Source organism: Lissotriton helveticus, chromosome 3_1 (genome assembly GCF_964261635.1).
Source record: "Lissotriton helveticus chromosome 3_1, aLisHel1.1, whole genome shotgun sequence".
NCBI classification, from domain to species: domain Eukaryota; kingdom Metazoa; phylum Chordata; class Amphibia; order Caudata; family Salamandridae; genus Lissotriton; species Lissotriton helveticus.
The window spans coordinates 70,645,325-70,659,358 of record NC_136061.1 but is presented as its reverse complement, the minus strand read 5'-3'; the positions used below and the strand labels follow the sequence as shown (position 1 = coordinate 70,659,358).

At 41.3% G+C, this 14,034-nt stretch overlaps 1 protein-coding gene across 1 annotated transcript in view; it reads left to right on the top strand.

Annotated features, from left to right (window-relative positions):
• RUFY4 (RUN and FYVE domain containing 4) overlaps window positions 1-14,034 on the top strand; it is a 435,544-nt gene that overhangs the window by 312,754 nt on the left and 108,756 nt on the right. Inside the window, exons 2-3 of the mRNA XM_078679261.1 lie at window positions 2,347-2,414; window positions 12,031-12,137. Coding sequence (XP_078535387.1) covers window positions 2,369-2,414; window positions 12,031-12,137 — 153 coding nt within the window. The 5' untranslated portion in view covers window positions 2,347-2,368. The remainder of the gene's footprint in view (window positions 1-2,346; window positions 2,415-12,030; window positions 12,138-14,034) is intronic.

Sequence of the window (14,034 nt, the reverse complement as noted above, 5' to 3'; positions counted from 1 at the left end):
GCTGCCTGCCAGTAGTATATTTTTTTGTAGGATTTCGTTTTGATAGCATTTCTTATTTGTGACATGCCTGTGAAACGCTCCGATTCACAGTGCACTGCTGATGCACTTAAGAGTGCGCGTTCAGTAGTGTGTGGTCTCGAGTTTCTCTACTTTATTTTTCCTTGCAATATTATATAGCGCGAACTCGACAACATGGCATGAGCACAATTTACATTACAGAAGAACACATTCATTTGTTGTAGGCATGGGGAGACAAAGCGATTTGCCTGGAGTCACAGGATGTTGAGCTGATGCCGAGATTCGAACGTAGCTCCCCAGCTCCAAAGTTCGCAATTCTAGAACTTGTGGCAGGAGGTGTGTCTAAAAGTGTATGTCGGTGCTGGCCATCAATGAGAGATACCTGTGCATTTTTCAAATCGGTGGTGAAAAAATATGAGTATGTTGCTGGAGATGTGGGCTGCTGTGCTGCCAATGTACTTACCGGGGGAGGGTAAACACCCATTATTCCGCAACTTTCTTTCCGCATACCATCACTCCGCATACTTTCATTACGAAAGTACCATGACTCCGCAATGCCATTATAATGCATGGCATTACATTTTATATGCTTTTACCACGCATACATTTACAACGAAATTCGTTGTAAATGCATGAATGGTAAAAGCATGTTTTTTTTAATGTTTGGATAAGGTAAGTGTGGGTATAGGGGTATATGTTTTGGGGTACTGAGGTATATGTTTTGGGGTGTTTGGGTATTTTAAGGGTTCAGATATAGTTTTGGGTTATGGGGTACAGGGGTAGTTTTAGGGTTTATGGATAGGTATGGGTTTTGGGGTACAGGGGTATTTTTACGGTTCAGGGCTAGGTTTGGGTGTACAAGGGTATTTTAAGGGTTCAGGGCTAGGTTTGGATTTTGGGGTACAGGGGTATTTTTAGGGGTCAGGGCTAGGTTTGGGTTTTGGGGTACAGGGGTATTTTAAGGGTTCAGGACTAGGTTTGGGTTTTGGGGTACAGGGGTATTTTAAGGGTTCAGAGCTAGGTTTGGGTTTTGGGGTACAGGGCTATTTTAGGGTTCAGGGATAGGTTTGGGTTTTGGGGTACATGGGTACTTTTAGGGTTCAGGGCTAGGTTTAGGTTTTGGGGTACAGGGGTATTTTTAGGGTTCAGGGGTAGGTTTGGGTTTTGAGGTACAGGGGTATTTATAGGGTTCAGGGCTAGGTTTGGGTTTTGGGGTACAGGGGTATTTTTGGGGTTTAGGGATGGGTTTGGGTTTTGGGGTACAGGGTATATTTATAGGGTTAAGATGGGTTAGTGTTTAAGGGTGTTGGGGTATTTTAAGGAGTAAGGGTGGGTTATGATTATGGGGTGCAGGGGTATTTAAAGGGAGCAGGGTGGACACCCGGAGCTGGAATGTACAGAACCTTGGAAGAAAAAACAATGAAATATTGGGCACAACGCTCGCTTTTTTTTTCTGTAATCCCGCACACGCCCCCAGCACACGCCCACCACACACGATATGAGACTTGTAATGTCATTCAACCCACTGGACAAGTCATATGCTTATCAAACTTTGTTCTGCTCCAACAGTAACAGCCCAGCCAAACCACCAGACAGGAGGACAACAAACCCCAGAATAGGTTCAGACTATTTGTGCCTCGTCCTTGGGTGCCAGCTGAGTCCAATGGCACAGTGAGCACTGGGGTCCACGTAAGGGCATACCCGTCGCATTTAGGGCATCTCAATTTGTAAAACTTTGTCAAAAAAATATGGGTGGAATGTGTGATTTAATCTCAGACAGTAGTAATTTCTCCGCCTGCCTTCCAGTCCATCATTTTTGTCATCCATGACACTCTAGAGAGTCCAGTCAAATCAGTCTGGGCCCCGCCCCCTACAATATAAGATTGGACTCCAGAGGGAAACTCAGGCAGTCCGAGGCTGGTTTAGACCTTCACAATCCTATCAGAATTTTACACATAAGATCACATCCTATATACTCTCTATATATTTCCTCTAGGCTCACGTTGTTTCTATAAATGAAGAGAAAAATATCAGCTATGAATCATGACAGTAGATGTCTCAAATGCCATTTTTAATTAAATATGTTATTTAATACAACTAGTAATGGTAAACGTCTACTCACTCACTGCAAATCAGTAATCCACCAAAGACATATCCAAATATGGGATATTGGCATTTTCCTCTGAAGAACTTTTGTAGTAAAATTAGGACTTAGCAAATATCAAAAAGTGTATAATTTTTAACTTTTTAATATTTTTTCAATGCCTGCTGTTCTCTCTATAATTGCTCATATACTCGAAATTGACTTCCTGTGGTTTTTTTTTTCAGGAGCTTATCGATAGATAATATCATGGCCGGAAATGGGGAGATTATTCGTATTATCCAAGACTTGAAAAGTAAGTTCTGTTGGCTTTTACCTGTATTGAACACAGGGCCGTCTCGGGCGGTGCGACCGGTGCCTCCGCACGCGGCGCTGACTTCGAGGGGAGCTGTGTTTGCAAGTTTATTATGGTTTTAAAAGCACCTGCTGCAGCATTCCTTGCCTCCAGCAATTTCCAGGCACCAGTAAGAATGTGAAGATAACTCCTTGGATTAATGTTCTTCCTGGAGAGAGATGAGTTTTGTCTAGTTGAGGTTTTGACTCATCATAAGGTAGCCAAAGGGTTAATATGCCTGCTGCAAAGAACATGTACCATGCAGATCAAAAAGTGCATTTGATGTTAGTAGGTCAGTTGGTTACTGCTTTTGCCAGAGACATCCTTTTGTTACTTGCAGTTTATAAGTTAAAATCCTAATATGGAAGAGTGAACTATTAACTGTTATCAAAGAGCTGCATGCAAACTGGCAGGGATAGATTGGAGAGTTAGGATTTTTCCCCCCAGTCTTTCATTATCCTATTTTTGAAAAAAGGGTTTGTTTGGGTAGAAATCTATTCTTATTAATAAAGCGAACCCACAATCCCGGTGTTCCATTTTAAATTCTGAGTTTGTGCTTCTCCAGACCAAGCACTCTTAAACAATACTGTGCACCAGTATGGATGACATGTAACTCCTACACTTTGTAGTCCTCTGTCTTATGTAACATTTCGTATACGCTGATTTACACACGTATGATTGATTGTCTCTGTGTAATGAGTATGTGATGCAAAGTGCTCTGATACCCTGCACTACAATGAGTGGTGCTATATAACTAAATAAATGCATCTGAGAGAGAGAGTGATTGTGACTTGAGGGGCAGTGTCAAACCGGGGTAGTGAGGGAATCCATGGTGGAGGTGGTCATTGGGAGGCGCCAACAAACATTGTCACACCGGGCGCCGCCAGTGCTAAAGCCAGCCTCACTGAACATATGGGGTAAAAAACATGGGGTTGGGAAGTGACTGAAATCCTAGATAAAAGGCAGCCTGGTCGTCAGGAAAATAGAGGGAAAGCTGATCAAATAAGGCAGTCAGTTACATACTCCATACTTCTATGTGCCACACTTTGATTTGTGACGTAAGTTCTATTGCAGAAAAAAAGGAGCTAAACGTGTGAAGCCCAAATAAATAAAACTAAGTAAAATGTGTTTAGGATGACAAGAAATCGATTAATAATTTTGTCTCTACCCACAGATCTCAATACTGTATTCACCTGACTATAGATTTACTATCAGTTGACCTTCTTCAGTGCATTATGTGTATGTTTTTATGAATTATTTAAATTATGTTCAGAATATTTATGACAGCAATTTATCTGTTGAATGCATGAAATAAAATGTAGACAGAAAAGTTTCTATGTAGGGTCTATTGTTCTCAGATTGAGGACATTTTAAAGTTTGCTATTGTACTTTTACTAGCAGTGGGGCTGAGGACCTGAAGAAATAATTCTTATTTTAAAGAGTTCATGAGAAGGTCGCTGAAATGGTCTCCAAATGCAATTTCAATCAGCACCAGTTTGCACGAGGAAGGGTGTCTAAGCTGACTCGCCCAGCGTTAAGGAGATCTGTAAAATCATCAAACTTCAAATGTTATTAATCACGGTGTCCACTATGGGGTACTCCTAGGGAGGATTCCCTTGGTGTGCAAGACCTCATGCTAGCATTAGCTTACCTTAGCTTACCATACTGGAGCAACATCAGGTCACAAATAAACAGTCACAAAGACAATTACAGTGTGAAACTATAAGCACATAATTATAACCTTTTTATATGGTTATAATGTACTGTTATTTGACTTTTATGCAACCCGTGTAATTGCTGCTGTGCTAACTCTGTAAAGCGGTCTGATGCCTTCAGGTCAAGTTTGCGCTATACAAAACTTGATAGATAAATAAAATTAAATACTAGATACACCCAGAAAAACGTATGTACACATAAAGGCTTCTTGAGTTCAAACCTGCCCTCAGGTACACCTAATGTCACAGCAGCTCACATGCCTACTGTAGACTGACTGCTCGTGGTGATTAAGCAAGAGCCTGTTGTAATATCCTCGTGGTAATCTATGGAATCTTGACATGGTTCCAGATCGAAGAAGGTGACGAAAGACATGTCATGATTCCATACGAGGCAGTCTCCTTCTCTGAATTAAAATGTAAATACTACTCATGGCGTGAAGGAGTTAATTTATTGGAGATTACGGCACCTATCTCTGCATCACTGCATTAGCTTCTTCCACCGTGTCATCCTTGCGACCCTGAGCGCCCTCATGAAGAAGGAAGACAGAACAACCCGTTACAATGAGCCCCACACTCTAACTCAACAACCACTGGCTTCAAGGGCTATTCACATCCATACGTTTTGAGAAATGGGCAAAACAATGAACCTCAATCTCATGTTAAAGGGCACATAAAGGATTAAAATTGGGTTAAAAGCAACAATCAATCGAGCATTTGTAGAGCGCACTAATCACCCGTACTGAGGGGGGGGGGGTGAGGTGGGATGCAGCTATTGCTCGAACAGCCAGGTCTTGAGATGTCTCCTGAAGGTCACCAGACCCTGGGTCTGTCGCAGCTGGGTGGGGAGGCTGTTCCATGACTTGGCGGCGAGGTAGGATAAGGTTCTGCCACTGGTGGTGGCCCTGTGGATGCCTGGAACGGTGACGAGGGCGGCGGAGCAAAGCTGGAGGTTCGGGGTGTAGAAGGTGAGACGATTGTTGAGGTATGCTGGTCTGGCGTTGTGGAGTGCAGACACCCAGCCAAGTGGCTATAAAGGCAAAATGCAGAGGGCCCCTACAAACTAATATAACAGCAGGATCAGGGGAAAAAAGTCTAGTGGCATCATAGCCTAGCTAGTGAGCATTGAATAAGGTCAGCCTCAGTGGTCTATACCAATGACCACTGTTCTGTGCATTTCGCTTTCTGCATACGGCCCTACGACATCATGTTGAGTAAGGCACAGCCCAGGTTTGAGGCTTTTGGTCGGCTGATTTAACCTTCTCCGGACCGCCACAAGCTTGTCCTGTGCTTGCCTGTGCCAATAAGCTCTATGAACAAAAGTGCACAAAAAAGCAGTACTTAATTAAAAAATAATTAAGTGCCAGGGCCCTTCTGAGGCGGCCACTGCAGCCTGCACCAAGCATTGCCCCTGCCCGCCCTGCCAATGGCAGTAACACAACACCTTACCATTGCACTCTTGTAAGTGTGACAATTAAGACTATTTCAGGCCACACAAAGCTATAAAAATGGTGTAAGAGGCTGGTAATATTCATTTTCAATGCGATTTGACTTACTAAACACGTTATTGTTCTCATCTCAAAATTAAACAGACAGCGCAACCATGTGGTGGACTGTCACTAGAGCTGGGGCTGACAATTAAGTACCGGTGTCGTGCATCGGAAACCAACGGCTCAAATTAAACACTGCAAAAAAAAGTGATGGATAAAAATCTTGAATTAATTTCAGCCATTGTCAATTACTCAGGCCACTTCCCAATCCATCAGGGGCTCATATTAATTCAAGCATTCAATCTATCACTTTGTTGTCTTTGTATCTGATGCCCTAAGTGTGCTGGTTATCCACAAGGGGAGCAGGGTCAAGACTGATTTGCATATGACTGGGTCCAAACTGAGGTAGCATGGTGGGCAACAAATGATGGATTGGGATGCGGCCCTTGTGATTGCCAGTGGCTGAGATTAATTCAAGCATTCCATCCATCACCTTGTTGTCTTTGCGTCTGACACCTAAAGTGCATCAGGTATGCTCATATGTGGGTCCCGGCTCAATGTGCCACTGGAAACAACCTATGCCTGGCTGAAGAGCCCTAAAAGGGTGAAACTGGCCCGGGTGTCTTGTGTTCTTGTTCAGGGAGAACCTGGCCAGGCAGTTCAGGCTGAACTGCTTCCATGATGAGCAGGGTCAAGACTGATTTGCATATTTCTCTACTGCTTTGGAAAATCCATTGCAAAGACAGATGTCTTTAAATTCATAAATGGCACTTGCTCAACTCCAAATGATTCCCTAAATATTAGTTTAAAATTCTGATATGTTTGCAGTGCACGTGCACTAGTATACATCAGGACAGGCTTCCACAATCGAACTTGTAAAACGGTCAGACTAGTTCAGTTCCATCGGACTGCCCAATATGGCGGACAATAAACCATCCATTTCCACTGGCATAATGTAACAGATCTAAAATAGATCCAGCAATTCTCCTATCTTGCTCCTGTGATCTGGAATGTCACCCCAGTCCAGATCCACCAGGCTTCATCCCTTCTCCACTTCCTCAAGGAGCTGATAACCCCTGTTCAAGGAACTCCATATTACATGCTAACCTCCCAGCTTCAGGACCACCCATCTGTCCTGTGCAGCTCTGCCAAAGCCCTTCCTGTCTCGACCGCACAGCACCATTCTTCTTCTCCCCATTGTCTTTCAGTGTAGACAAAACACACTCCTTTGAACCCAGCTGCACATAGCTAACAATCACCAACAATAGGCATTCTAGAATGTTGCTTTGTTTGATGACGTCTCTTTGGGTTTTGAGATGTATTGTGACATCATTTCTCTATGTAAACTATCCTGTATGGAATGGTTTAATGCTGTGTCTGCAGTTGAAGGGTAACAATAAGGCGCTGAATTATGAGGAAACAATTTGGACCAGAGGCACCTATGGAACATAATGTTGAAAGAACAATCCTTAGGAATATTAGGATTGTGCACTTGTTGACTGACCGCTTGCATCTTACGCTTTCCTTTATCCGAGTATATAAAAATTGTCTCTATTTAAACAATATTCATTTTCCTTTTACTTTTTTGCAGGTAATACCTTACTTGGAATAAAAAAGCAAAATAAAAGATTCTAAAATAATATATTATTTGAAATATTTATGAATGACCTCCGACACAATATCGAGTCCGACTTTGCCTTTACAGCTAGTAGCATCACCGACAGGCGCCATTCGCTCCCTTGCCTTCTGCTAGACGCATGAACAAATATATCTCTTTTTAGGTTTCGCCTGACAGCTTTAGCTCTGTTTCCGCAAAAATAGCACGTGTAACATTACATACTGATAGTAGAGGCTTTAGGTCAGCCACTTTCAGACTTTGCTTGATTTAAGCATCATTCACATTTTTGCCCAGCCCAGAGGATAGCGTGCACATACGGGAAATGGGTCAGGAGTCTTCAGCCATTGGCTTGTAGACAATGCCAATCACAGTTTGGGTAAGCCCATTGGACCGCCTTTAAGTAGTGGGCGTGTCAGGTATTCTGGGTGACGGCACTTCACCTCCTTATATCGGCTTCCACACTGGGATTGGCAACAATGGGAAGCGTGAGGCAACCTGAGACATGTTTCAATTAAGGGAAGCGTGTGAGGCAACCTGAGACATGTTTCAATTAAGAGCATAGTACAGTGTGACTGCTTTGTGAATTCTCTGTATGCGGTTGTACAGCTCATGGTATCTGCAGTTGTCTATTTCGTTCATCATCTGCATTTTGTCTAAATCGTGCAGTGACATTGAATTTTCATCCCTGTAGCTGATATTTGGTTTGGGTATCAATTTCCACATCGTTGGCAGCTAGAAATCAGGTCAAAACATGTCAGCTTAATTTTTGTTTAGAGTAAAATCTAATGGCCTATCAGCGCCTAGGAACAAAGTTATACTTGCGAGATCATAACTATTAGGAGTACGTGACAATAGATTTAGCATGCCCGAATGTCGGCTTTGCTCACATTTCAATGGGGACGACTTCATCATACGAGCAGAGTATGTCTGCATTGCCATCTCTATCACTAACTCCATGGGCCCTTGTTCAAGTGAACATTTGTTTGTAAATCTACTTCTGCACCTGGCTATAAAGCTACACCTTTGTGGCATTCACCATTTACGAGTGTAGATTTATATCTAAGCGAGCTATTCACAAGGGTAAACTAGCATATAAGTAACTCTACATGTGTAAATATCCTCTTAAACCTTTTAGTAAATTTACTACTTTTGGCTATTCACCATTTACGAGTCAAAATTTACAACAAAGTGTAGATTTACATGTCTCCAACTCCTAAATTCAGAGTGCAGAGCCTCATTTATGAGTATAAAGTTAGTAACTTTTCACACATAGACGGAGGTCTGTGCCATCATGGTGGAGATCTCAATATGGTAAGATATAGAGAAAAGTAAAAATATTAAAACACCCCAAAAATATTTTTATGATGAATCTCAACATGAGTTAATTGTATATATTTATTGTAAAATGTAAACTAAAATAAAAAAAATGCTACAGCATCATTAACATAACTGTGCATTAAATATTGAATGTATTAGAGTATATTAAATTCAATTAAATACTTTTTCTAAAGTTGTATTTAAAAAAATCACCTAATTTATTGTATAAATATTAATTTTTAAACCAAAATAATGCCCCATGATGAAAAGTTAAAACATAAGATTTTATGTTTTATTAAATAAAAGGTAACTATTTAAAATTCCTAAATACGTAATTAATTTTGTATAATTGTATATATTCACACCCATATTTATAATTTAAAACTCAAATATTGTAATTTTTTAACATTATTTCGTTTGCACAGAAGTATGTGACTATTATTTTGCAGCATGTGAGCAATACTACTGGAATAGGACTACACATACTACAAAATGGAGTTTGTGAGTAATCTTATACTTTAGACAGGCAGCCAGACAGCTTAAGGTAGCCTCCAAAAACATTATTTTAAGCAATTGATAATCCCCATCAGCAGCAGTACTTTACAGTTTGCAATACAGTGGCACCGTTCTCATGATTGCAAAGAAACATAAGTGCCAATGCTTTCCAGGAAGCCTACTTTTAAAAATCCACCTAATCGTTATGCAAAGTTAAAATGCAAGGAGAGAATGGGCCTTATTACGAGTACCATGGTCCATAGAAAGTGAGTCGTGGTTCTAAAATGTTGGGAAGCAGGGGTACAAAACATCATGATGGACTTCTCAGTGCTTTCAGTGAATACCACAATACCACTGACAGCCCAAGCTGTTTAAGTGTTTATTCTTCTTGCACTTGAGTTGTGAAATAGCCTTCTAAGCGCTGTGAGTAAACTAGAATCTCTAACTTAAAATTAGGGCTCCCGGTTTCATGGTATTTATTTTCTTGGCATTTTAATCTGTATTTATCTATATTTATTTTGTGTTAATTTTATCTGTATTTATCCATATTTATTTTGGGTTTTGTGGAAAAGTAAGCTGAAATTAGTGTATATCCACATTTATTTAACAGATAAATATGCGCTCCATCTTGAATCCCTGCCAGGTTTCGATGCTGTGAACACCCACGGGAGATAAATCAATGCACTTATATGAAAATATGCATATTTCAGTATCAACCTTGTGCATATCTACTTGTGTTAAAGCCTCTTTACTAAAATGTCTTTCTTTTTTAATCCTCTTATCTATCAATTCACACAGCTAGTGGCCTTGGCAGTCATGGCAGACAGAATTTAGAATTACTCAAAAAGTAACCCAATTTTCGTTTTTATCCACATTTAAAAATAAATACAGACCAGAAAATAATTGTTTTCTGTCTGCATTTATCTGTGAAAATCAGTAAAAACAGAAAACAGGGAGCCTTACTTAAAATACATACAACGCCTCTGGGTGCAACCAAGTGACAGGCGATTAGTATTTTACAGAGACCACCTGAAATAGAGAACAAGTCTTAAATACGTACCTTATGAGTCCGTGTGGATTGTTTAAACTTACTTGAAGGTGCTATTTGAGGTGGAATGTTGTCTTTTATTTATTGGTTTCTGTGCCACTATGCCCCTCTCTTCAGGAGGAGGGTTTATATGACCTCTACAAGTGCTTTATGTAGGAAGATGAAGTCCTAGGATCTGGTTATAAGTTGAGTGGTAATGGAAAGTGCTCAGATTTCTACAGGAAGTGTTAAAGGTGGATGAGGCCACTTTGAAAGAATTAGAAAATGAAGGTGTGTGTTTTCTACATGTCAGGAAGCCATAGATGGGTTAAATAACAGCCTGACACTGTGCTGCACAGCCTGGTACTCACTACAGATAAGCTGTCTGGACACCATTAATCACTGGCCAATGACAAGACACCACTGAGTAAAAACATTGAAACTATAGCCTAAGCTAAAATCTACTCATGCTGGTTACCTCCAGGGTAGAATTATAGCTGGTTGTATACGTGTCACTGTAAGTAATAATGACTGTTGTTTAACTATTTACCACGTGTCTTAATTGCAATTGCCGCTGGTGATGCAGATAAGCGTTAATCTCAGTCTCATCTGTTGTATGACAGTTAATCTTAATTTCAGTGATAGCTTCCGTGTGTGGTGTGAATACTCCATGAATGCAGAATCGACTGAGATCACAACATTTATTTTATGTGGTCCTCTGCATACTATGCAACGATAGAGGGCCAGATATACGACTGTTTTTAGCAGTCGCAAACAGAGAATCGGACCGTTTGCGACCACAAAAACAGCTGTCAGCATCAACTAACTCTATTTTGAGAGTCAGTAACCTATTACCGACTCGCAAAATAGGGGTTGTGAGTCGTTATTAGAAAGGGGCGAGCCAAGGGCTTCCCCTCTTAATAGCGAGTCCATGGGCATGTATGATTGTTTTGCAATCGGAATGCGGTCACAACACAATTCTAGTTTAGCACCTACTTCAAATAGGTGGTAAGCCAGTCTCAAACGGGAAGTGGTCCACAGGGGAACCTCTTCCCCTTTGTGACTGGCAGCAAACATTTTTTATGGCCAGGCATTAGTCGCACACACCACTGCCTCTTCTTAAAAAATGTAACAGACACATTGCATTTTAATTTTTTTAATGTATCCCATTTTCCTTTAAGGAAAACAGGCATTATTTGAACGTTGCTTCATTTACAAGAAAACACAGACTAGGGGATCTGCTATCCCTAGCAGACCACCATCCTTGTGTTATTGCCAATTCCCAATGGGTCTCATCTTGCAACCTGTCTCATGAATATTGACGAGGCAGGTCATTTGTGGCCCCATTGGGAATCGTTAGTGTCTCTGAGACACATCAGTACATTTCATTTTGCGTCTCCCTTATTGCGAGTCGCTAAAAATCACAATTTGTGAGTTGCAAAATGAAATGGTCATACATCTGGCCCAATATTTTCTACAACCCCTTGGCACCCACCACAATCGAAACACTGTGGTGCCTAGTCACAAAGGCATTTTGGAGTGTGCATATCAGTACTCCTGTGGTACTCTTACGTGTGTGTGTGTGTGTGTAATCGTCCAAATTGTCTAACATGGGAATAAAACTGGAATACAATTGGAATATTCATATACAATTAGTACAAATAGAAAAGATGATACCTCCTTGTACTTTGAGTAGGGAGTAGCACATGTTGCAGCTGCTTTAATAAGCCATGTACTGGTACCCAAGAGTCCTGTAGCACTGCCTCCTGCACTCCTGAGGCTTTTGTCAGCCGCTGTGTAATAAAGTGACACTTCAGGCGAAGTCCAGCCCACTCACTGCTCTGTGCCATCTCCTGCGATGCTGAGGGTTTTGTTCACACACATTGTTACACCATGTTGTTCTTTTCTCCTTTCTTAGACCTCATCAGGGAGCTGAACACAAACTACAGAGAGAGGAATCTCCCAGTCACCGATGGCAGCCCTGAGCTCCACAGCCTGTGTGTGAAGCTGGAGTACCTGCTTCAGGTAAAGGAGCACCTGGTTACTCTCTGCATCCAGTGCCAATACAAAGCCTATTTATAATATAACGTGATTTCACCTGTTCAGCTCGAGCAATGTGTGGTATAGGTTTCGGATTTTTTAAGCAGACATTTCCAAATTTTAGATGCATTGTCCAAAATGAGACCAACAAATCGCTGGGTCTGGTGGCTCAGTGGAACATACCAGCCGCGGTCGGTAGTGGGTGTACCGGCCGGGCGGTGACGTGGGGAGGAGAGGGGCGGGGTGGGGGGTAGTAATCTATGAATTACGGAGATTTACAGGTAGGTAAACATATAAATAATTAAAATGAATTTCGTTGCGCGCACTGCATCACATTTGGGGATGCAGTGCACACAACGAAATTCGTTTTATTTATTTATATGGTTACTTACCTGTAAACCTCTGTAATCCATAGATTACTACCCCCCACCCTGCCCCTCCCCCCCCCATGTCACCACACTGCAGGTACACCTACTACCGACCCCGGCTGGAACAAACCATCCTCCTCAGAAAATAGTGCTACTCCTCATTGCAACTGGTTCAGTTCTGGCAGTTCCACTGACCCTTTCATCCTTCTCAGGTTGATAAACTAAGTACCATTGGGTAACAATAATAGGGCCTTGGGACTATAACACAAAACTTTGCACAGGTACACAAATAGGCTAATCCAATTGCATGTTTATGCTTTTGTACTATGAAAAGATGCAATGGTATTTGGACCAGAGCAAAATAAGGTGCAAATAAAACCCAAACACTTTTCATACTATTTTTCCTTTAGATACATTTAAATACGAAACGATACGTTGTTGTTTATTTTTCAATGTCAAATATAAGAACACGAGTCAAAATGAGTTTCCCCCAATTTATTTTACATCAGTAGCAACAGTTGTACAAAAGGAGTTTGCTCTATTTTTTAACAAAGCATTCTTCACTAGTGTTTATTTCTTAAGCTCTCTAATACCTATTTAAGATAATTGACAATTGTATTATAAATGTTTTCACAGTCTGTTTCCTCCATTTCATCTCATGCTGAAAAGCAATATCAGTACAGCAAAGTGGAACAAAATCTGTTTGCTTTAGTTTGTAAAGTATTAACAGCAACATTGATGCAAATAGATTTGCCATGCTACACCAGTACATATTTTCTGTCATTTGGCCTCTAAGTCGTGAAATAGTTTCCTTTTCGTCATCAGTCTCAGACTTTTCTCAAACTTGAAAGGCTGATCGGATGCAGATCCCTATATTCTTCTTATTCTTTTCTCCGTCCTGCTCAAGTGTATAGCGTTGGTATCTATCCAGTTTTATGTCTCCCCGCCCCAATCGCCCATCTCCTTCCTTTTTAGGTCTCAGCCTACCAGATACCACTCGACTTTACAGCGATTTATGACAATTAACTCTACACCACTTCACTCAAAACCAATGTGATTCTACGCAAATCTACTCTATGCCTCCATACTTTATGCTACTGCACTCTACGCCCGTGTAATCTGTCACTGCATTCTACACCACTGTATTCTACTCTGCATAATTGCACTCTATGCCACTCTGCTCTACTCTACACCACTGTACTCTGTGCCACTCCACTCTACGCCACTATACTCTGTGGCACTGCACTCTACACCACTCCGTGCCACTGCACTCTATGCCAATGCACTCCATGCCACTATACTATACACCACTGCGCACTATGACAGTATACACTGCAACTCTGCAACACTCTTTGCCACGCTTACTTTATACAGCTCTATTTTATGCCACGCTACACCACTGAACTCTGCATTGCTCCACTCTACATCACTGCACTCTACATCAATCCACTTTAAGCCACTCTAATCTGCTCTGCACCACTGCACTCTATGGCACGCTACTCATACCCCTACAC